At 46.5% G+C, this 24,975-nt stretch overlaps 1 protein-coding gene across 3 annotated transcripts; it reads right to left on the bottom strand.

The window, feature by feature from the left end:
• Nucleotides 1-11,950: 11,950 nt before the first annotated feature.
• Nucleotides 11,951-23,486, bottom strand: B3GNT6 (UDP-GlcNAc:betaGal beta-1,3-N-acetylglucosaminyltransferase 6). Of its 3 annotated transcripts, none has more exons than XM_061150928.1 (2): nt 22,627-23,486; nt 11,951-17,402 (listed from the first exon to the last, which is right to left on the bottom strand). In XM_061150928.1, exon 2 carries the CDS (start codon nt 17,400-17,402, stop codon nt 16,275-16,277), a length of 1,128 nt encoding a protein of 375 aa, XP_061006911.1. In that variant the 5' UTR covers nt 22,627-23,486; the 3' UTR covers nt 11,951-16,274. The 3 variants fall into 3 exon arrangements, with proteins under 3 accessions (XP_061006911.1, XP_061006903.1, XP_061006919.1); XM_061150920.1 differs by lacking the exon at nt 22,627-23,486 and adding an exon at nt 21,821-21,858; XM_061150936.1 differs by lacking the exon at nt 22,627-23,486 and adding an exon at nt 18,277-18,714.
• Between the last annotated feature and the right edge of the window lie 1,489 nt (nt 23,487-24,975).

Raw genomic sequence — 24,975 nt, 5'->3', positions numbered from 1 at the left:
TATGTTGCCTAGGGAAAAGGGGCGTCAGTCTCATTCCATAACTGCTTCCGAGCTGACAAGGGACGTTGTCCCTAAATTGGTGAGGCAACATATTCTCCTAATCCTCATAGTGAGGATGTCTGATCCAGGGGCTCCAAGTAATAGTTGGAGGAGGCTGTGGCACTCATAGGAGCTCGGACAACTATTTGTAAACTAAAAGCTTTTAGACGGTTAGAAAACCCCATTATACAGTTACAGATGTAAGGCAAAATAGTCATTAAACCAAGTTAAAATCAAAATGAAAAGTCACATTATGTCCATAGTTACATCAGTCCATCTTAAGGTTGTTAGATGTCATCAGTTTAAGAAGAGGCATCACATGCGATTGTTGAAGGTATTTGCAGACTTGGAGAAAGTCCTTTCCTTGATGTGGAGATGCCCACCATGGGAAGCCTTCCACTGATGAAGAGGGGAGTGCTCCACAGACCCAGCAGTTAGACCGATTGTGGAATGCAGCATAGCAGTGAGCCCAGGACAGGAAGGCATTGTCTTGAGGATCAAATGGCTCAGGATTTCTGGAGTCAGCAGAAGTAGGCTCACATAGATTATCAGGCCCATCTTGTCCTGAAGGATCCCGGACGAGCCCCCAAGATGAAAGGTTGTTGCTGAACGATAAGACGTGGGATTCTTGGCCTCCGGAGGAGACGAATTCAATCCAGGGCTAGAGACGAGGCTGGATCGCTCAGAGCTTTTGTGTAATAAAGTTTTGTTAAAGTATAAAGGAGATAGAGAAAGCTTCTGACATAGGCATCAGAAGGGGGCAAAAGAGTACCCCAACTCCTGCTTTCTTTTGGTCTCCATTTGCATGAAATATTTTTTTCCAGCCCTTCACTTTTAGTCTGTATGTTTCCCTTGTTTTGAGGTGGGTCTCTTGTAGACAGAATATATAGGGGTCTTGTTTTTGTATCCATTCAGCCATTCTTTGTCTTTTGGTTGGGGCATTCAACCCATTTACATTTAAGGTAATTATTGATAGGTATGGTCCCGTTGCCATTTACTTTGTTGTTTTGGGTTTGCGTTTATACAGCCTTTCTGTGTTTCCTGTCGAGAGAAGATCCTTTAGCATTTGTTGAAGAGCTGGTTTGGTGGTGCTGAATTCTCTCAGCTTTTGCTTGTCTGTAAAGCTTTTGAATTCTCCTTCATATCTAAATGAGATCCTTGCTGGGTACAGTAATCTAGGTTGTACGTTATTCTCTTTCATTACTTGAAGTATGTCCTGCCATTCCCTTATGGCCTGAAGGGTTTCTATTGATCGATCAGCTGCTATCCTTATGGGAATCCCCTGTGTGTTATTTGTTGTTTCTCCCTTGCTGCTTTTAATATTTGTTCTTTGTGTTTGATCTTTGTTAATTTGATTAATATGTGTCTTGGGGTGTTTCGCCTTGGGTTTATCCTGTTTGGGACTCTCTGGGTTTCTTGGACTTGGGTGGCTATTTCCGTCCCCATTTTAGGGAAGTTTTCAACTATTATCTCCTCGAGTATTTTCTCATGGCCTTTCTTTTTGTCTTCTTCTTCTGAGACTCCTATGATTCGAATGTTGGGGCATTTCACATTGTCCCAGAGGTCCCTGAGGTTGTCCTCATTTCTTTTGATCCTTTTTTCTTTTTTCCTCTCTGCTTCATTTATTTCCACCATTTTATATTCTACCTCACTTATCCTATCTTCTGTCTCCGTTATTCTACTCTTGGTTCCCTCCAGAGTGTTTTTGATCTCATTTATTGCATTATTCATTTTTAATTGACTCTTTTTTATTTCTTCTAGGTCCTTATTAAACATTTCTTGCATCTTCTCAATCTTTGTCTCCAGGCTATTTATCTGTAACTCCATTTTGTTTTCAAGATTTTGGATCATTTTTATTATCATTGTTCTAAATTCTTTTTCAGGTAGATTCCCTATCTTCTCCTCTTTTGTTTGACTTGGTGGGCATTTTTCATGTTCCTTTACCTGTTGGGTATTTTTCTGCCTTTTCATCTTGTTTAGATTGCTGTGTCTGGAGTGGGCTTTCTGTATTCTGGTGGTCTGTGGTTTCTTTTTATTGTGGAGGTTTCACCCAGTGGGTGGGGTTGGAAGATTGGCTTGTCAAGGTTTTGGTGGTTAGGGAAGGTTGTGTCAGTGCTCTGGTGCATGGAACTGGATTTCTTCTCTCTGGAGTGCAATGGAGTGTCCAGTAATGAGTTTTGAGATGGGTCTATGTGTTAGGTGTGACTTTGGGCAGCCTGTATGTTGATGCTCAGGGCTATGTTCCTGCTTTGCTGGAGAATTTGCATGGTATGTCTTGCTCTGGAACTTATTGGCTCTTGGGTGGTGGTTGGTTTCAGTGTAGGTATGGAGGCTTTTGGATGGTCTCTTATTACTTAATGTTCCGTGTAGTCAGGAGTTTTCTGGTGTTCTCAGGTTTGGGGCTTAAGTCTCCTGCCTCTGGATTTCAGTTTTATTCTTGCAGTAGTCTCAAGACTTCTCAAACTATACAGCACTGATAATAAAACTTCTAGGTTAATGGTGAAAAGATTCTCCACCATTAGGGACACCCAGAGAGGTTCACAGAGTTACATGAAGAAGAGGAGAGGGAGGAGGGAGATAGAGATGAGCAGGAGGAGAAAAAGGGGGACTCAAGAGGAGAGAGACAGATCTACGCAGTTCTCTGTTCCCAAAGTGTTCTCCATAGCCCGGACTCCCACAGAGATTCACAGAATTGGATTGGGAAGAGAAGGGGAAGGGAAGAAATAGAGGTGTTCTGAGGTAGAAAACAGAGAGTCAAAAGTGGGAGATAGTAATCAATACACTCCTGAGTAAAAATGGGAATATTGGATTCTTAAATGTCCAAAATTGATATCAAATACTGAAAGACAAAGATTAAAAATCTAGAGTAGAGGTTAGACTCTTAAAAATACAATATGAAAAACAAAACCACAAAAAATTTTAGAAATATATATGAAGTTCAGTTTAAAAATATGGCTTCTTTTTTTTTTTTTGCAAGGTTATAGTGAAATGAAAATGAAAATTAAGGAGTAATAGAGGAGTAATAGAGGACTTTAAAAGAAAATAAGAGAAAAAAATAAAACAGGAAAAAAAATTGTTTTCCTAATTAAAAAAAAAAAGTAAAAATATATGAAAATGAAAATGAAAGTTAAGGAGTAATGGGGGAGTAATAGGGAATTTTAAAAGAAAATACAAGAGAAAAAATAAAAAAAGAAAAGAAAAAAATTTTTTTTAATTAAAAAAAAAAGTAAAAATATATCTAGGAATTTCTCTGGAGCTGTTGCAATCAGTGTGGGTTCAGTTCAGTTTCAGATAGCTCCTCGTTCCAACTTACACTTCTCGGTATCTATAGGCCCCTTCCGGTGTAGTCGGTGTTACCTACAGGGATTTTAATCTGTTGCACCAGTCCCTTCTGAAGCGATTCCCTTTGTTTATTTGGCTTCTGTTTGCCGGTCTATTCAGTGTCTAATTTCCGCCCTGACACAGGCGAGCAGAGGTGGTCTCTTGTTTAGGTTTGCTGGTTCAGTCACGCTGCGGAGAGGGAGGGGCGCTGCAGGCAGATATCGCTGTGTGTGGGGAGCACTCACAGTGTTCTGGCCACACTGGGTTTGCCCCCACTCACGGGTGTGTGCTCTCCCCGTCTACACTGCTCAGGCTCCCAGCTGCTCTATATGGAGCGGGCCCTGCGTTGCATGCAGTTCCAGTTTTCGGGTACTCCACAAAAGCACAGATTCGACTGGGCCTGCGTTTTGTGCCTTCCCCGTCCCGAGCAGCTCAGGCAGCCAGGAACTTGACGGGCGCACTCTCCCCCATGAGGTGCGCCTTCTCCCCTCCGCGGTCCCAGCCTCAGTTTCCGTGGGCACCAGTCGGGTGCATGCGCCTTGTGTCTATTCTTGGGAGCTGGCCTCTAGCCGCGGCCCTCCCAGCAGATGTCGAATATCCAGAATCTCAGGAAGTCTTTGGTTAGAAACTGGAGGCCTGTTTGCAGTTTGGTAGGGGGTGCCGTCTCTGGGGTCAAATTTGCCCCTTTCCCTCCTCCTTGCCTCCTGCCTCCGGTGGGGATGGGCTGGTCTGCCGCCAGCTAGCTCTTCTCTGGAATTGCTCAATCCCTTCGTTCTGCAAATGGCCCGCAGTGTGTTCGGGTCCGTTAATTTTCTCTCTCTCTCTTGCTATCCCCCCCGTTTAAGTTGCTATCTCACGTTAGCTCCCTCCGATTGCCCTCAGGGCCCTCAGGCCCAGTCCTTACCCTAAGCAATGCCGCCCGCTCCTCTCCGTTCCGTCCCAACTTGCTGGTGGTGGATGCGGGCGTCTGGGGTACTTTTCTGCTGGGAGTTGCTTTTAGGCATGTAATCTGTGAGTTTTGTTTATTTTTCCTCCCAGTCAGGTTTCCCTCCGAGATTCGAAAACTTCCCCCAGACCCACCCATGAGAGGGTTTCCTGGTGTTTGGCAACTTCCTCTATTATGACTCCCTTCCCGGGACGGGTCTCCGTCCCTAGCTCTTTTGTCTCTCTTTTTATCTTTTATATTTTGTCCTACCTCCTTTCGAAGACGATGGGCTGCTTTTCTGGGCGCCTGATGTCTTCTGCTAGCGGCCAGAAGTTGTTTTGTGAAGTTTGCTCAGGGTTCAAATGTTCTTTCGATGAATTTGTAGGGGAGGAAGTGGTCTCCCCGTCCTGTTTCTCCGCCATCTTGGCTCCTCCTCTGGCATGTGGGATCTTAACTCTCCAACCAGGGATTAAACCCCTGCCCCCTGCAGTGGAAGCATGGAGTCCTAACCACTGGAGCACCAGGGAAGTTTGATGATTTTTTTTCTGTAGATGCCAAGACTGTCTTTAACAAAATTCAACACCAATTCATAATAAAATCTCTCAGTGAAATAGGAAGGGATAGAGGGATATGTTCTCAACATGGTAAAATGTAGCCCTAAAGCCAACATCTTATTTAACCAAGAAACACTGGAAGATCAGGAACAAGGCAAGAATATACTGTCTACACCACTATTCTACATTATACCAGAGGTATTAGCCAATACAACTAGACAAAATAAATCAATTTAAGACCTAAGACTGAGCAAAGAAGAGAAAAAATATATATATCTATTTGCAGATCATATAAAGTTATACCTGAAAAATAAAAAAAACAAAAAAACCCAGAGAAGCAATGACAGAACTAATTCAAATAGTAACAGAGTTCACTGAAAGAGCAGGATACAAAATTAAAATACAAAATTCAAATACAAAATTCAATGGCCTTTATATAAACAAACAATAAACAGAGGTCATAAAGGTGGAGAAAAGCCTTTTCACAATAAAAGAAAATTAAATACTTAGGAACAAATTTAACAAGAAATGCATAAAAATACATGAGGAAAATTTTAAAACCTTCTTGAAAGACACTAAGAACAAATGGAAAGACATCTCCTATTCTTGGAAAGGATAAGTCAATATTACAAAGATGTCAGTTCTCCCTAAGCTAATTTGTAAATTCAATATAATCCAAATAAAAATACCAGCAAGCTGTTTTATGAAGATATATGAGTTGAAAAGTCCATCTGGAAAGATAAACATGCAAGAATAGGTAGGAAAACACTGGAAAAGAAAAACTATGAGCAGGAAGTAGCTTTAGCAGAGATTAAAAAAGTGAAAGCTTCTGTCAATAGAAATGGGTGGCACTGGTACATGAATAGACAAATTGCAATAGACCAGAAATTTAGAAATAGACAAATACATCTTTACCCTAGTGATCTGAGATGCCATCTTTGATACACTCTAAAAATGGACTTTGTTATAAATGATACTGGGACAATGGGGTAGCCATTTGGAAAAAGATAAAATTAAATCCATATGTCACACCCAGCAAAAGAATAAACAACATGGATTAGGGCTCCAAGTGTAAAAACTAAAATGACACAAAGACCAGAAGAAAACATGGGGGACTTCCTCTTTAACTCTGCTACTGGGTAAGGCTTTCTAACTATGACTCAAAACTCAGAGGATGTAAAGAAAAGACCAGTAAATTTGACTTTGTGAAAATTTATCCCTGGTGGCTCAGACAGTAAAGAATATGCCTGCAATGCAGGAGACCTGAGTTCAAGCTCTGGGTTGGGAAAATTCCCTGGAGAAGGGAATGGCTACCCACTCCAGTAGTCTTGCCTGGAGAATTCCATGGACAGAAGAGCCTGGCGGGCTCCAGCCTGTGCGGTTGCAAAGAGTCGGACATGACACATGAAAATTTAATAACTTTGCATGACACATAAAGTCCACAGATAACTGACAAACTGAAGGAAAATATTCTCAACGTAATACCACAAAGGGCAGATATCCCTAATATACAAGTAACTTTTAAAAACTGAAAACAAAACTAAAAAATCCAGTAATAAATAAGGTAAAGGCCTGAATAGACAGTTTACCAGAAAAGATATAAAAATGGCCCCAAACATATGGGGGAAAATGCTCAAGGACACAATTAGAGAAAGGCAACTGAAAACAACACTGACTAGGTACCATTTCTCACCTATTCAGACTGGAAAAAAAAAATCACAACACATTCTGCTGTCCAGGTTGAGGGGAAACAGGTGCAGGAATACATTGCTGATGGGAATGTAAATTGTTGCAATTCTCTCCAGGAAAATTTGGCAATACCTAATGAAATTAAATACATGCTCACCCTTGAACCCAGCAACTCCACTTCTAGGAATTTATCCTGAAGCTAGACCTCCAACAATGTGAAAATACATATGCAAAAGGTTTTTCACTGAAGCATTACTTCTTACTTGCAAAATACTGGGAACAATATGGGCTTCCCGGGTGGCTCATTGGTAAAGACTCTACCTGCCAGTGCAGGAGACAAGGCTTGATCCCTGACCTGAGAAGATCCCACATACCAAGGAGCAACCAAGCCCCTGCACCACAACTATTGAGCCTGTGCTCCAGAGCCCGGGAGCCACAACCACTGAGCCCACATGCTGAAACTACTTAAGCCCACGCCCTAGAGCCACCGCAATAAGAAGCCTGTGCATCACAACTAGAGAGTAGCCCCTGCTCACCACAACTAGAGAAAAGCCCACATAGCAACAAAGACCCAGCACAGCCCAAAATAAATAAATAAAATTATTAAAAAATACTGGGAACAGTGTACTCCTACATGGAGAGTGGTTGGATAAACTATAGCATATCTATACAAAGGAGCGCTAGCAGTTGTAAAAAAAAAAAAAAGGTTGGCGGAGGGGAGAAAAGAAAAAGAATGATCAAGATCTCTGGATTTGTATGGCATGAATTTCAGCAAGGACTATTAAGTGAAAAAAAGCAAAAGCCAAGATCATCTATACAATATGGTCCTCTTCACATACGGGAGAGCCTATAGAACATATATAATTGTCTCTCTTTTGTGCAAAGGAAATGGGACAGAAACAGATGAGACAGTGATGTGATGGAGGCAGGCTAGAAGGTAGAGGGGATGGAAAGATACAGGAACAGGGGAGGAAGGAGTGTCTCTCTTCTGACTGTATCTTTTAAAATGCTATTATTAAGATGAATTTTATACCATAAAAAATCACCACCTTAAAGTATCAAATTCAGTGGATTTTAGTTTATTCACAAAGTTGTAGTTAAGATTCTGTGCTTCCACTGCAGGGGCCACTGCATTTAACCTCTCGTCAGGAAACTAAGATCCTACATGCAGAGTGGCCAAAAAAAAAAAAAAAGAAAGAAAGAAAGAAAAGAAATCCACTCATTTGCTTTCTATCCCTATGGATTTGACTATCTAGACATTTCATATAAATAGAATCCAGCTTCTTTCACCTAGCATACTGTTTTCATGGTTTATTGACATGGTAGCATGAATCAGAACTTCATTTCTTTTCATGGCTGCATAATGTTCCTCTGTGTGTATTTACCACATTTTGCTTATTTATTCATCCTTTGATGGACACTTGGAATTTTCCCACCTTGGGCCTATTATGGATAAAGCTGTTTAGGGACATTCAATTGCAAGTTTTTGTGTGACAAATGTTTTCAATTCTCTTGGGTAAACACCTAGGAATGGAATTACTGGGTCATGGAGTGAAGCCATGTGAAACTACCAGTTTTCCAAAGAGCGCAGAGCACACGCACGAGGCCCTCGATCCTCCCACGTCAAGCCCTGTGAGTTGCAGATCCTGGAGCTCGTCTTGGTGGGAATACACTGCCCACGGCCTCAGCAGACGGACGGTGCTGAAGTGGATCTGGTGCCCAGAGCCCCTGCCAAGGACGGGCAGCTGGATCCAGTGGTTCCTGGACTCTCCAGTGTCCTGCCCAGGCAGCACCTGTGGGTGGGGGCGGGGAGCAAAGATGTGTGGGTCTTTCCTGGACCATCTGGGACCCACAGGAGGTGGCACCTGCCCCCGGCCCTCCCTGGGGCAGAGTGTGGACTCTCAAAGTGGCTCTAGGCTCCCTGCTCAGCATGGAGGTGGGGGGGGGGTGAGGAATAGGGGGGCTATACTGTTGAACTGGGTGCCCAGAGGGTCCTGGCTGGGGCTTAAGAGACATTGAGGTCCAGAGGGAAGCCAGGAAAAGGTGGTTTCCCCTGGGGCAGCTGGGGACAGGAGCTCATTTGCTTAAGAAGTTTCTGGATTTTGTTGCAGGTTTTGGGTACTCTGGCACCTGGGAGGGCCCTGAGGGGTGAGAGGGAGCACATGCCCAACTGTGGCAGGACCCCTGGACGCCCATGTGAGCCAGGATTGGGGGTGGGTGCTGTGTCAGGAGTCTCAGACCATGCAGGTAGCTGTCTCCCATCTCTGAGAGTTTGGGGGACCCCTTCTCCCCACTGTGCAGAGCCCAGAACTGCTCACGCAGGGGTGGGGTGGGGTGCTTCAGAAGCCGTCAGCTGGGTCTTGCCCTGTGGCAGAGCCTCCAAGCCCTCACATGGCTGCTGTGGAGGGGGTCAGGGGCGGGGACGGGGGGCGGGGAGGGGAGCGTAGCTGACACCCAGTGTGGAATATTCTGAAGACACTCGGGACTTCCTGTCCTCTGCTGCATGCTGGGGAGCTGTGGGGTAAGTGAGGGAGGGCCCCAGGCGGTTGGTGTGTGGTGTGAGGGGCCCTGCGAGCCCCCTGGACTCCCAGGACAACTCACTCTCCCTGGGCAGTGCCCACAGAGCTTTTCCATGATTGACACTTCCGAGCTCCGTCACCCTACCCCAAGGGCCAGACCTGAGCCAGCCTTCCTGTCAGTCCTGACAAGCACCCCCCTCCCCTCCCACGGACCCCGCCTCAGAGTTCACGCCCCGCCCATTCCATCTCCCCAGACCTCTGGACTCCCCCCGCTTCTTCCTCTCTCCCAGACCCCTTACTCATCACCTCCTCACTCCCCCCAGGACCCCTCCCGCCCCTCAGATCCCTTGTCCCACAGCCAAATGAACTTTCTAGAACACACATCCAATCTCCTACCTATAGCTCCAAACACTTGACACCAGGAGTAAAGGAAAAACAAACAAACAAACAAACAGACATTTTAAAAGCTGACATCATTTCTGTGTTCTTGGGAGTATGAGAACTAACCTTCTGGAAAGACGGCTCTTCTGCTGGAAAAACAGGTCAGTGGGCCTGTTTGTTACTCCAAGGCCAGGCTGAGTCTGGCTGGAGGGGAGAAGAGGGTCATCATCACTACAGAACCATCCTGTAAATGAAACTGAGGTGGGGCCTTACCTTTGGGTTCAACCTTCACCTCCTGCTCCCAAGTGCAGCTGAGGTGGGTAAGGCTGAGGAGATTTTACACAAATGATGTTCTAGCTGTGGCGGGGTGAGGGGACGGGGGTGCTGTTTGCCTCTTTAGGCAACTGCTTCAGCTCTGGGTTTGGTGGCTGTCCAGCATGGTGCCTGGGGCAGTAGTCAGGGCCCAGCAGACTTGGTGACTTTGGGCAGGTCATTCATTTACCTGGGCCTCAGCCTCCACATCGGCCCAATGGGAATGATGATAATCCCTGTTCCCTGAACGGGGTGAAGATACAAGGAATTCAGGGGCTTGGAGGTGCTTTGTAACATGCCATCTCTGTGCGTTAATTAAGATGTTTAGGACTTACCTGGTGGATAAGAATCTGCCTGCTAAAGCAGGGGATATGGGTTTGATCCCAGGTCTGGAAGATTCCACATGGCAAGAAGCAACTAAGCTCTTGTGCCCCAACTACTGAGCCCACATTCAGCAACTACTGAAGCTTATGCCTATAGTCTGTGCTCCGCAACAAAAGAAGCCATCGCAACAAGAAACCCAAGCAAAACAATGAAGAGTAGCCCTTGCTTGCTGCAACTAGAGAAAGCCCTCGTGCAGCAAAGAAGACCTAGTGCAGCCAAAAGTAAATAAATAAATAAACATTCAGTCAGTTCATTTCAGTCACTCAGTCGTGTCTGACTCTTTGCGACCCCATGGACTGCAGCACGCCAGGCTTCCCTCTCCATCACCAGCTCCCGGGGCTCTCTCAAACTCTTGTCCATCAAGTCAGTATCAAGTCAGTGATGCCATACAACCATTTCATCCTCTTTCGTCCCCTTCTCTTCCTGCCTTCAATCTTTCCCAGCATCAGGGTCTTTTCAGATGAGTCAGTTCTTCACATCAGGTGGCCAAAGTATTGGAGTTTCAGCTTCAGCATTAGTCCTTCCAACGAATATTCAGGACTGATTTTCTTTAGGATTGACTGATTTGATCTCCTTGCTGTCCAAGGGACTCTCAAGAGTCTTCTCCAACACCACAGTTCAAAAGCATCAATTCTTCGGCGTTCAGCTTTCTTTATAGTCCAACTCTCACATCCATACATGACTACTGCAAAAATTGACTAGATGCACCTTTGTTGGCAAAGTAATGTGTCTGCTTTTTAATATGCTGTCAGGTTGGTCATAGCTTTTGTCCCCAGGAGCAAGCGTCTTTTAATTTCATGGCTGCAGTCTCCATCTGCAGTGATTTTGGAGCCCAAGAAAATAAAGTCTGTCACTGTTTCCATTGTTCCCCTATCTATTTGCCATGAAGTGATGGGACCAGATACCATGATTTTTTGAATGTTGAGTTTTAAGCCAGTTTTTTCACTCTCCTCTTTCACTTTAATCAAGAGACTCTTTATTTCCTCTTCGCTTTCAGCCGTAAGTGTGGTGTCATCTGCATATCTGAGGTTATTGATATTTCTCAGGGCAATCTTGATTCCAGCTTGTGTTTCATCCAGCCCGGCATTTTGCATGATGTACTCTGCATATAAGTTAAATAAGCAGGGTGACAGTATACAGCCTTGATATATATATTTTTAACATATCTTAACTGCATCACTTTTAAATTCAGTCCTAGGTATATTTTTATTTTTACTATAAATGGTACTTTTGCAAAATGACTTTTCCTGATTGCTTTGGGGCTTCCCTTGTGGCTCAGCTGGTAAAGAATTTGTCTGCAATGTGGGAGACCTGGGTTCGATCCCTGGGTTGGGAAGATCCCTTGGAGAAGGGAAAGGCTACCCACTCAAGTATTCTGGCCTGGAGATTCCATGGACTGTATGGTCCATGGGGTCGCAAAGAGCTGGACATGACTGGGTGACTTTCACTTTCACTTTTGTATTTTTATTTCTACTATAAATGGTACTTTTACAAAATGACTTCCCCTGATTGCTTGTTACTATATAGAAATTAAATTGATTTTTGTCCATTGATTTTGTACTGGAAAAATTGCCACATTTTAAAATCACTTTAATCAATTAACTGTAGGATTTGTGTGTTTTGGTGGGTTTTCTAAAGTAGGCTCTTTCTCAGTGAGGCGTACTGTCCCCTAGAGGGAGATTTGAAAATTTGTAAGGGAGTTGTGCCCAAGAATTTACACATCATAATACATATTATTTATTTTATTAACACTTTATATTACAATGAAAGAATTATATTCATTTTTTGAAAATACTATCAAAGAATTTCATTTCAGGATAGGGAGTACAGCATTAATTTTATGGAGAAATGGGATCTAATAGGGTTACAAACCTCTGAAGTTTTCATAATTTTTTTTCAAGTCATTATCATTAAAAAACAATTTTTGGGGGGTCCACTCCTCTGCAGTGAAAGGGCAAAGGCCTAATCAGTGGACCTCCAGGGAATTACCTCAGTATCATTTTAAACCTTTACCTTATCTTGCTGTGCTCTCAAGCCTTGGACAGTTGAACAGTGGTGATGATGGGCACATGTAGTCTTTTCAGACTCAAAGGAAATGCTTCCACCTTTCACTAAGATTTTCTTTAAATCACAAACGGATGCTGAATTTTATCACAAATTCCCCCTCCACCCGCCCCACATCTGAGAGATTCATATTTCTCTTGATGTGATTTACCACATTGATGGATATTCCTTTTTTATTATATATTCTGATTCCTTTTCTAATGCTAGGCCCACTTCACATTTCTGAGATAAATCCGTCTAGGTGCTATGTCATCCTTTTTACATATTGCCACATTGTGTACTAGCATTTCGTGTAGAATTTTGCATCTGTGTTTGTTAGTGAGACAGGCGTATCATTTTCCTTACTCGTGGGGTTCTTGTCAGCTAGGCTAGCCTAGCGAAGGGAGGTGGCAGCGCAGACTCCCAGGGCCCAGAGTTTCCCGATCCAAGGACCAGCCGCCGCCACCGCGAGGAAATGGTGTGCAGAGCGCGCCCCCTGGTGGCTGCGGATCTCAAAAGAGCCTGTGAGCCAGGCAGGCTTCGGTGGGGACGGGTGATCAGGGCCAGGTGAGGGGAGGGAACCGGGTGACATCAAGAGGTGCCAGGGCTGCGTGTGCCCTGGGCCTTTGCTGGGCCTGGTGCGTGAGCAGCCCAGCTTCCGAGAGGGGGTGACCAGGACCCAGAGTGACAAAATAGGCCTATAAATGAGGTGTTCTGATCCTTCTGAGCTGTGAGGTCCCGGACTCTTAATCTTTTTATCCGTCAAGTGGGGATAATCCATCAGACTGTCAGGGAAATGGGAGGAAGCTGCCAAAGCACAGAATTCAGACTTTTCCAAAGATGCAGCGGTGTCCTCTCCTGGCCTCAGGATTCTTGTTTTCTTCTCTGTTAAAGAGTCGCTTGATGAAAGTGAAAAAGGAGAGTGAAAAAGTTGGCTTAAAGCTCAACATTCAGAAAACTAAGATTGTGGCATCCGGTCCCATCACTTCATGGCAAATACATGTGCAAACAGTGGAAACAGTAGCTGACTGACTAACTGATGGCTCCAGAATAACTTCAGATGGTGATTGTAGCCATGAAATTAAAAGATGCTTACTCCTTGGAAAGAAATTTCATGACCAATCTAGACAGCATATTAAAAAGCAGAGACATTACTTTGCCAACAAAGGTCTGTAGTCAAGACTATGGTTTTTCCAGTGGTCATGTATGGATGTGAGAGATGGACTACAAAGAAAGCTGAGCGCCGAAGAATTGATGCTTTTGAACTGTGGTGTTGGAGAAGACTCTTGAGAGTCCCTTGGACTGCAAGGAGATCCAACCAGTCCATCCTAAAGGAGATCAGTCCTGGGTGTTCATTGGAAGGACTGATGTTGAAGCTGAAACTCCAATACTTTGGCCACGTGATGCAAAGAGCTGACTCATCTTAAAAGACCCTGATGCTGGGAAAGATTGAAGACAGGAAGAGAAGGGGACTAAAGAGGATGAAATGGTTGAATGGCATCACCGACTCAATGGACATGAGTTTGAGTAAACTCTGGGAGTTGGTGATGGACAGGGAGGCCTGGCGTGCTTCAGTCCTTGGGGTCGCAAAGAGTCAGACATGACTGAGTGACTGAATCTGACTGACTGACTGATGGTAAGTGAAATAATGTCCCTGCCAAAAAAAATGTCTAGGCCCTAATCCCTGAAAGCTATGGATATGTTAGGTTACATGGAAAAAAAAAAAAGAATTAATGAAGGTTGCTGATTGGTGGACTTTAAGACAGAAAGATAATTTTGGATTATGCAGGCAGACCCAGTGTGATCATAAGAATCCTTATAAATGAAAGGGAAGGCAGGAGAGTCAGAAGACATGGGTCCAAGGGAAGCAGAGGTCAGAGTGATGTGACTGCTGCCTCTGGAGATGGAAGGAAGCCCCAAACCAAGGAATGTGGGCAGTCTCTAGAAGTTGAAAGAGGCAGGGGAACAAATTCTGCCCTGGAACCTTCCAGAAGGAATGCAGGCCTGACACCTTGACTTTTAGCCCAGCAAGACTCATTTTGGATTTCTGATATGTAGGACTATAAGATAATAACTATGCATGTATCTTTAAGCCCCAAAATCCGTGGCAATTTGTTATAGCCATGATAGGAAACTAGTACACTGTCCTGATGGATACAGTTCATACCACTGGGACAGATGGGCACCATCCATTCATTTTTTCACCCCTAAAGCATTTAGGAAGTACTTACTATGAGCCAGACCCTGCTCAGAAGCAAGGCCGGCAAGGGACAAGTGGCCATGGCTCCTGGGGATCCATGTCCAGGACTGCAGAAAGGCTGCTTGGACGGTGCCTCTTCCTCCTGCTCCTTCCACCTCCCAAGCCAAGAGTGAGCCTGCGGGATGCCAGGCCTCCCTCCATGGGTTATCACTGGACGTGATTCAGACATGGTCCCTCCCTCTGGGAGCAGCCAGTCTGGTTGGGTGGAAACAGGGATCAGAGAGGACACATTACGTTACCAAGGTTGCCCTAACAAAGTGTCAACAAAATCCAAGAGGCTCAAAAAACATAAAAGTTTATTTTGTTCCTCTCAGTAGTTTGAGCTGAGTATTCCAGGTTAGTCCACAAGCAGCCCTGCTCCCTGCAGTGAACTGGGAAGCCCTCTTGTTTTCCTGCCTTCCTCTAGGTCAGTGGTTCACACTAGAGGTGACTTTGCTCACCAGGGTGAAAGTGAAAGTCGCTCAGCCATGTCCAATTCTTTGCAACCCCAGCCTGCCAGGCTCCTCTGTCCATGGAAATCTCCAGGTTAGAATACTGGAGGGGGTAGCCATTTCCTTCTCCAGGGGATCTTCCCAACCCAGGGATGGAGCCCCGGCCTCCTGCATTGCAGGCAGATTCTTTACCGTCTGAGCCACCAGGGAAGCCCCACTCACCAGGGTACATTTGGCAAACTTCAGAGATATTTTCGGTTGTTATAACTTGGGATGTGATGCTGGCATCTAGCAGCCAGAGGACAGGGATATGACTAAATGTTCTCCAATGCGCAGGACAGCCCTTTACAGCAAAGAACTCAGAATGGCAACTGTGCCAAGGTTGAGGAACCCAGGCATCAGCAAGGTTATAGGCTCATCCATGTGCCAATCGGGGGAAGGAGAAAGTCAGCACAAGTGAGGCCTGGGTTCAGGCGGGGTCTTCTTCACAACTATACACAGACATGAAGACAGGCTGGTCACATGCCCACAACTCACTTCAAGGGAGTCTGGGAAGTATAGTCTACGTGTGTGCCCAGGAAGAAGTGGGTAACAGAGTTCGGGGGACAGCTCCCCTGCCCCTTGCAGGCCTCCTCATCCATACAAGAGACTTGGCCAGTGATGGCTGGTGGACATTTCCAGTAAAGGGATCAAAGCTTGCAAAGATGCAGGGCCGGGAGAGGGCCCGACCACGTGACAAAGTACATGGTTATGCCAGAGGGAGTCCACAGCGGGGAAGACTGGACCTCCTCCCGAGGGCAGGGAAGGCATCAGGTCAGGCTCCTGGCTTCTCATCCAGGCTTTCTTCCTTGAAGCTCAGCCCTTCTTGTCCATCTTACATAGTTGGGACCTTGACAGCACACATTTCTGCCTCATTCTCAAGCTGTTTTCTTGATTTTTGTATTTTGCCAACAACTGGCAGCTCCTTAAGTCAGGAGCCTGATCCTCAGAGTCTGGTTACTGACCCGACCCCCCAGCCCCCACCCCCAATGGAGGTTTGGTTCACAACAGACTCTAGGTACCCTTGTGTGCCTGTGAGTGACTTCAGTCATGTTCGATTCTTGGCAACTGTATGGACCATAGCCCACCAGGCTCCTCTGTCCATGGGATTCTCCAGGCAAGAATACTGGAGTAGTTGCCACGTCCTCCTCCAGGGGATCTTTCGGACCCAGGAATGGAACCTGGGTCTCTCCCAGCTCACTCGCTAATCGCTGTCCTTCAGACTTACTAATCAGACGCCCCATCCCCCAAACATGGCCCCTTAACATTGACATTCCCAAGGCTTTCTCAATACTGTCTTCCCAGATTCCCCAGTCACTCCCTTTCCTAGTTTCCTCACGACTGACCCCCACGGCACCCCACACTGACCTCCCAGCCTCAAGAGACCCTGTGCCCGCGGTGACAGCTCAGCCCTGGGTCGTGCAGCGCCCTCCACATGAGCAGCATCTCATAGGGCGCGAAGCGGTGCACCAGCAGCAGCTCGCGGTACATGCAGGGGTCGAAGGAGGGCTGCCGGGCGCCAGGCAGCTGCACGCCGAAAGGCCGGATGCCGTCGTGGCCGCTGGGCTTCAGGCCGACGCGCTCCAGACACATGCCCATGTAGGCGTCGTCGATGGGGAAGAGCGGGGTGTGGCGGGCGGCCTGGCGCAGGGCCTGGACCGTGTGGCGGGACAGGAGGAAGCCGCCGCCGCTGCAGTACACCGGGTAGACGGACCCGGGGAAGAGCTGCGGGGGCACGAAGTACTTGCTCCAGCTCTCGCGGATGGGCACGGAGCCGCTCATGAGCTGCCCGGCGAAGAGGTGGCGGTCGGGCGACTTTGCCTCCAGGAAGCGGAGCACGTTGGCCGTGTGCACGAAGACGTCGTCGTCGCCGCTGAGAAGGAAGCGCGCGTGCGGGCAGCGGGCCTCCAGCCAGTCGAGCAGGTGCACGTGCTTGAGCGTGAGGTTGAGGAAGGTGTCGGTGAAGGCCCACTGCAGCACGTCGCCGTGCTCACGCGCCTCCAGCGCGGCCAGCTCCGCCAGCTGCTCTGCGCGCTCGGCGTCCTCGGGTGCGGGAGTGCCCAGCAGGAAGAGGCGGCGCACCGGGCGCCCGCCGTAGCTGCGCTCCTGCCCCCACGTGCGGCGGATGAGCTCGCGCCGCTCGAAGTTGGCCGGCGACGACTTCACGGCCAGCAGCAGGAAGGGCCCGCGGCTGCCCCTACACTTGGCCGGCGCGTCCCAGAGCAGCGGGAAGTGGCGGCAGTGGCGGTACCTTAGGAAGTCTCGGATGCGCGCGGGCAGCTTCTCAAAGTCGGCCGTGGCATTCGCCGAGGCGTTGGCCACGCACGGAGGCCCTGGGCTGGACGGCGACATTCCAGCAGGGGCCTGCTGGAACCCATCTGATCTCTGCTCCTGTTCAAACCTGGGGGCGCCGAGGAACCAGTGATGCAGGAGCGAGAAACTCACACCCACCAGAAGGCAGGTCAGGATCTTGGGTTTCAGGGACCTGTAGCGGGGAAAGGCCATCTGTGGGGGGAACCAATCAAAGTGAGCTTGGAGTAGTCTTTGAATCAGCAGAATGACGCCCTTCCCTTGTCACGTCTCTTCCAGAACCAGCCCCTTCTCAACTTTGTTGTTAAGACGGTAAAAAAGCGTACTGAAGCTTTTCGTATCTCCCACAGTCTAGAGTTTTCTGACGTTCAAATCTGTGTATCTTTTCACCTCCTGACATCTACCTCTGGTTGTCACTCGTGTAGGCTGGGCGGACTCATCAAGTCAAAGTCAAAGCCTTTGTTTTCCCTGTGAATCCTCTTCAATGACTGGAACCTCTTTCTGCTCAGTTGCTCCAACTAAATACCCTGAGTGTCTACCCCACCCTCAGCTTACACCTACTTTCCACACCTTGTTGAAACTGCATCCAAATCTCTCCAGGCCTATTCCCTCCTCTCTACCCTTGTTGAGCCCTGACCCTCTGTGACCTATTTCCCTCCTTGCCACCACAGTCAAGGAGGCATGAGGTGACAGTCCGGGACTCAGACTCAGGTTAGAATTCAGTCATCACCACTTCCATGTATCATCTTGAACAAGTCATTTCAGATCTCTAGCGCTGAGTGTTCTCCTCTCTACCAAAGGGTTGGTAGCTCCTCCCTTGCAGGGTAGTTTAGAGCATTAAATGAGCATGAACTAGCCAGTCAGTGAATGGCACCAATTCTTTACCCTCTTCATCCTCCGGCCCCACCTCTTTCTATTTCTATCTGCTGGTGTTACTTTCTTTTCCCCACACATTCCAGGTCAGGCCCTCTCCTGTGTGTATCCAAATCCCCCGGTCTGCCTGGGTGAACCTCAAGCCCTGCCTTCATGGGGACACCTCAGGACAAATCCCAGATCACAACAACCTTACCTGTATTTACTGCCTGCTAAATTCAGTCACACCAGGTCCTGCCCTTCTTGAACACACTGCTCCGTATTTCAGGAACGCCACTCTCTCCTGGCTTTCCTCCTCCCTCTTTAAGCATGTCTCGCAGCTGTCTTTGCTCCTTTCTTCCTTTCTGTCGTCTTTTAATGGTGCGGGGCCAGGGGGACTCCTCCAGGGCTCTGTCCTAGACACTCTTTTCACCTTTGTGCAAGCTGACTTCCTTTGCTTTTAGCACCTCCAAGCTCCAGAACCATATGTCCAACCAACCGCCTATTACTTACCAGCTCTGTATGGTGGTCCACAGCCACCTCAGATACAACCTGAACTCTGGTCTTCCTTCCCAGAGTTCCACCCCCACTGAGTTGTTCAAGCCCCAAATTGTAATTTATCCCCCTCCTTTTGCTCACCTCGCCCCCACCCCCCTAAGCCTGGTAAATCCTGACTCCTAAATATTTGATCAGTCTGTCCCCTTCCATTCCCACTATCAACAGGCTAATCTAAGCTAGCATCTGCTGCTCAGATGAACCTTCTGCTTAGTCTCACCGCACACTTTCTTGCTCTCAGTTGATCTGTCCTCTAGAGCAGCTGGGATAACTCTGAACAATGTAAGTTTACAGGCCACTCCCCATGCTCTTTTCTGCAGCTCCTCACTGTCATCCACCTGCCCTGGCCGTAGTCAAATCACAGCTTGGGACTGCCATCTCTTTCTGCCTTGGAGCTTTCCCTCATGCTGTTCCACTGCTGGGATGGACCTCCCTTCCTCTCCCTCACCTGTTTAATGGCCTCCTCACCCTCTACTTCCACTTGGACAAGTATGTCCTTGGGGGAGGTTATTTGTTCAAAATTTATCTTCCCTCTTAGTCTGTAAGCACCCTGAGGGCAGGGATGGCATCTGTGTGTGTCTCCCTTCTGCCCTTCCCAGGGTGGGAGCTGGGACAGTATACTGGGGGAAAATACTGGCTGCCTGGTTCAAATTCTGCCTCTGCCACTTTCTAACTGCATGTGCTGAGCCAGTTGATTTAAGCTGTCAAATTGCTACCTCTTAAGAGTTACTGGGACTCACCTGTTGGTCCAGTGGTTAAGATTGGAAGTGGTTAAGACTGGAAGTGGAAGACTCTGTGCTTCCATTGCAGGGGTTTGGGTTCAGTCCCTGGTCAGGGAAGTCAATCCCATATGCTGCAATGAAGATTGAAGATCCCACATGCCCCAACTAAGACCCAGTGCAACCAAATAAAAGTAAGTATTTTAAAAATCATTGAGATATTTAAATGATAATGTCTGTAAAGAAGTTAGCATAGTACTTGGCGGATAGTAAGTGTTTAGTTGCTGCTGCTTCTGCTGCTAAGTCACTTCAGTCGTGTCCGACTCTGTGTGACTCCATAGATGGCAGCCCACCAGGCTCCTCTGTCCCTGGAATTCTCCAGGCAAGAACAAATGGAATGGGTTGCCATTTCCTTCTCCAATGCATGCACGCATGCTAAGTTGCTTCAGTCATGTCCGACTCTGTGCGACCCTATGGACAGCAGCCCACCAGGCTCCTCTGTCCATAGGATTCAAGTGTTCAGTAAATATTAGCTATTATGATTATCAGAGGTACCAGTAAATATTATTGAATGAGTAATTTGCCCAGATAATGTGCTCAGTAAATATTCTCGGATTGAGTTGTTTGCACATAGTAGATATTACTGGATCAAACTGTAGTCTCATGCCTGGTTGTTACAGTCCATACACAATGTCCAGCCCAAGATGGGCACAGAGCAGGTGTTCCATGAAATAATGGCAGGAGTTAGCTACAAATAAAAGTGGGAGAACCTTGAAAAAACTGTAATCACTGAATCCCATGAGAAATACTAAATGTAGTTTCCTCTTAATGGATTTCTGCTTCAGTGCTTAATGCACTGAAAAAAAGAGAAACAGAAAATAAGCTATTTTATCATGAAAATATGCTCAGTGTCTAGTCTTGTACTTGGCACATTTCCCCCTCAATGAATGAAAGAGTAAAAGAATGAATGAGGATAGAATTTGGAGTCTGAATAACTTGGGTGTGAATCCCAGCTTTCATTAGCTGTGTGACTTTGTATAAATGTGTTAACCTTCTAGGTTTCAGTTTTCTCCTCTGAAAAATTGAAGAGTTAACATTCATCTCTCAGTAAAATCTAGAACAAGGAAATAATACTGTCAGTGCTAGAGTACCATACAAATGCTGGTTTTAGAAAACAATTAAAAAGCATTCTCTATCTCCTCTTTCTGTCCACAGTTGTTTCTAGAAGGAGAATAGTCTCACATAGTAGACTTTGAACAGTAATTCTTGTCTCACTGAACCTGCATTTACTTTGATAAAGCTGATTCAGGAACCTGGATCTTGGCCACCTTTTGATAGGAAACTAAGGACAAGGTTGAGCCGGTTCCTGTTCCTAATGGTGGTGCTGGTTTGCTGACCATCTGTTCTTGGGTGCTGACATTGTGAAGCTCTGGGGACGTTCTCTGTGAGTCTTTTTCCTGGATTCCTCCCTACTCCCCATCCACTTTTCTAGGCACTATGAAGTCCCTGCACTTTAAGCTGTCATAGCTTCTGCCGGCCCTGATCCCTTGTCCTTCAAATACCACCTCCAGCAGGATGCCTCCTGGTAAGTCCATCTCAACAGAACCTATATCACAGTTTTATGTTGTTGTTGTTTCGTTTTTAAATTTTCTGGCTGTGCCACAAGGCATGTGGGATCTTAGTTTCCCAACCAGGGATTGAACCTGCACCCCCTGCATTGGAAGTGCAGAGTCTTAGCTACTGAACCACCAGGGAAGTCCTATCAATGTTGATAGATACCACAGCTTCTGAGTAGCAAAGTTGGTCAGAGAGGACAGACCTGCCACTTAGTTGAAATTTCTGAACCTCAGGTTCCTCATTTGGGGACCTTGGGCAAGTTATTTGTCACAGAGGATATATGAGATATAAATCCTCCCAGGGTATTATGAGTTGATTGGTGTAAGGCACTTAGAAACATGCCTGGCATGTAGTGAGTACCCTAGGGACGTCAGCAGTTGGCTAACACAGGAAAGTTTATGAGGCAAAGCAGGTCATCTTTTGTTGAGTTAGGTCCAGCCTTCTCACGCAGGACTGTATAGGGTTCCTTTGTGAGCTTCCCTCTCTGCTCCTTTCTCACTCATCATTCCATGTTTAATTCTCTTCACTCCACCTGGGATTCTCTGCCTTACTTTCCCGGGAACAGGAAAAGTTCCTGTTGGTTTTTCTCTCCTCTGGTTTGATGCCAAGTGGCAGGTGACTGGAACATAGATTCCTCCAGCCCCCTACCACCCCAAGGTATTCCTGAATACGGACCACAGATATGGCAGGTGAACACACCTTTTATTACTTTTGGCCCCAGCGCCCAACATAGAGCCCTAACCCTGGGGCTTTGCCCTGGTTCCTGTTCGCTTGGCCCCCCTCTGGTTAGCACTCTAAGGAGAGTGGGGCAGGGAGGGGGAGAAGATGCACCTCCTTGTTAATAGGAAGAAGCCCAAGTCCCCATCTTACCTTGAATGTCTGAGAGAGAAGAAATAGACAGGAGTCATCCCCAGACTGGGACCTACCTCAAACCCCCTTTTTTCATTCACAAGCTGAGGCCCCACCTCCCGGACTGTGTTTGTGAACCTGACCAATCCATGCATCCCTCCTCCCTTGGATAAGGGGGGTAGGGGGTGGGGACATGCCCACAAGCTTCCTTTCAACAGTGACAACTTGTTTACACTTTATGATGAGGCTAAACGTCATTTCTTCTAGGGGTTTTCTTGACTCCCCCACCCACCAGTTGCCTTGTACACTGCCAGCAATACACTTGCCTGCAATACTTCAAAGCTGTATTATAATGAGCAGTTTTCCTGCTAGACTGAGAGGAATTCCAGGGCCTAGGACCTGTTCTGTTAATATAAGATGTGTTTTAAAAATCTTTGTTGAGTAATTTGCATGTAAAATGTTCATCTAGGCATACCTGCTAGACACATTCATGGTATCTGAGAGTACTGAGCTTAGCACCATGAGTGGTTGGGAGGGAGGTTGAATCAGATTCGGACCTCATCCTCAGAGCTCAGTGTATCTGGGGAGAGCCAGATAGTAAATGACTGTAAAGTGATATGATGTGTAGAAAACACTTTGGGGCACTTGGAGAAGGTTCTTGACGGGGAAACTTGACAGAGGTTACTTCACATTAGAACTGCATTGTATCTGTTATCTACTGCTGGGTAACAAACTATCCCAAGCATTAAACAAATGCTTAAAACAACCAGTATTTTTATTTCTCAAGATTCTGCGCATTACCTAGGAGGTTCTTTTGGTGGACCCACCTGGGCTGTCTTTCACATGGCTCTGTTCAGCTAATGTGTAAGCTGGAAACTGGGGCACTGGCCTTGCTCTCCTGCACTCTTTTGTCCTGGGCTTTGTCATGGCATGTTGGTCTCGGGGTTCCAAGATGGTCCCAGCGGAGGCTACAGGCCTCTTGAGGCCAGGGCATCAGAACTTGTATCATGTCATTTTCACCACATTCCGTTGGTCAAAGCAAGTCACAACACCAGCCCAGATGTAAGTTCTAAAAATGTGTGGCCATATTTAACCTACCACATGGGTTTGGGGATTTTCCCAGCAGGTAAGGAGCAGTGGAGAGGGAGAGGGCAGTCTGGGCAGAGGTACAGAGGTGGGGATAAACAGGACATGGCTGGGGAACATTCCAAGTTTAATGTGGTTGGCAGAGTAAATATTGGGAGTTGAGGATGCAAAGATAACTTAGAGATTCCTGAGACGGGGCCTTGAACCTGAAGTTTTAACTTGATCCTTTGGAAGTTTTAACAAGTCCATACCTGTTTTCAAGAGTCCATTGTAGCAGGCCATGTGTGGTATGGATGCTAGAGAGGGAAACAGTGGAGGAATGGAACCCAGAGATGGGGTACAGTGATCCATGAGAGAGAGGTGAGGCCCAGGTCTGAACTGGGCAGGGATGTATCTTCATAGCTTGGTGACTTACTGGCCATCTAGGTTGGCCCAATGACTTAGTTTTAACTCATTTGCTCCAAGCTCCCTAAAAACTCATCTTTTCTCTCTAGCAGAAATGTCCTTTGAGAAGTTTGGGGATGAATTGAAGTGGGGAGAAAGTTAAATGGGGGTAAGTTATTGGAATAAAGTGGACAGACTTCAGGACAGGCAGTGATGACCTTTCTAGGAAGGTTTTCCAGGGGCCAGGGAGGAACTTAATGACATATATGTACTGGGTGTGGTGGCAGAGTGGTTTCTGAGAGGGGTATAGTTCAGAGGTAGGATTAAAGCAATCTGAACTCATTTTCAGCTCTCACCTTTACAATGGGTGGTTGTTTCATAGTATAAAAGGTCATAGTCCATTGCTTGTTCTGCCACACCTAGTCTGATAAACTGAGGTGGCATAAGGAAGAGAAACCTGTCCCCACCTCTAAGACAAACAGGTTCTCTGGGCCAGATGACCAGGAAGGGGAGGAAAGTTGGATGATCCCTTGTTCCACATTGAATTGGCCAGTGGAAGAGGGATCCAGAAGAGAGGCTGACTCCTCAGGTCTGTCCAGAAGCTTTAAGGTACCCCTGGCAGGCCTGGGCCAGGCACTCTCACAGGAATGATCCTATTAAGGAAATCCAATATAATTAAGATTCATACTGAATTTGGCAATAAGGAGTTCATGATCTGAGCCACAGTCAGCTCCCGGTCTTGTTTTTGCTGACTGTATAGAGTTTCTCCATCTTTGGCTGCAAAGAATATAATCAATCTGATATTGGTGTTGGCCATCTGGTGATGTCCATGTGTAGAGTTTTCTCTTGTGTTGTTGGAAGATGGTGTTGCTATAACCAGTGCATTCTCTTGGCAAAACTCTATTAGCCTTTGCCCTGCTTCATTTCGTACTCCAAGGCCAAATTTGCCTGTTACTCCAGGTGTTTCTTGACTTCCTACTTTTGCATTCCAGTCCTCTATAATGAAAAGGATATCTTTTTTGGGTGTTAGTTCTAAAAGGTCTTGTAGGTCTTCATAGAACCGTTCAACTTCAGCTTCTTCAGCATTACTGGTTGGGGCATAGGCTTGGATTACCATGATATTGAATGGTTTGCCTTGGAAATGAACAGAGATCATTCTGTTGTTTTTGAGATTGCATCCAAGTACTGCATTTTGGACTCTTTTGTTGACCATGATGGCTACTCCATTTCTTCTAGGGGATTCCTGCCCACAGTAGTAGATATAATGGTCATCTGAGTTAAATTCACCCATTCCAGTCCATTTTAGTTTGCTGACTCCTAGAATGTCGACATTCACTCTTGCCATCTCCTGTTTGACCACTTCCAATTTGCCTTGATTCATGGACCTAACATTCCGGGTTCCTGTGCAGTATTGTTCTTCATAGCATTGGACCTTGCTTCCATCACCAGTCACATCCACAACTGGGTATTGTTTTTGCTTTGGCTTCATCCCTTCATTCTTTCTGGAGTTATCCCTTCACTGATCTCCAGTAGCATATTGGGCACCTACCGACTTGGGGAGTTCCTTTTTCAGTATCCTATCATTTTGCCTTTTCATACTGTTCATGGGTTTCTCAAGGCAAGAATACTGAAGTGGTTTGCCATTGCCTTCTCCTGTGGACCACATTCTGTCAGACTTCTCCACCATGACCCGACCATCTTGGGTG

This window comes from Dama dama, chromosome 1, assembly GCF_033118175.1.
Source record: "Dama dama isolate Ldn47 chromosome 1, ASM3311817v1, whole genome shotgun sequence".
In the NCBI taxonomy this organism is placed as follows: Eukaryota; Metazoa; Chordata; class Mammalia; order Artiodactyla; family Cervidae; genus Dama; species Dama dama.
The sequence above is the reverse complement of the archived record's forward strand: the minus strand, read 5'-3'. Positions and strand labels throughout refer to the sequence as shown.

Coding starts and splice junctions, on each gene's coding strand:
- B3GNT6 (XM_061150928.1), bottom strand. CDS start 17,402: ATGGCCTTTCCCCGCTACAGGTCCCTGAAACCCAAGATCCTGACCTGC.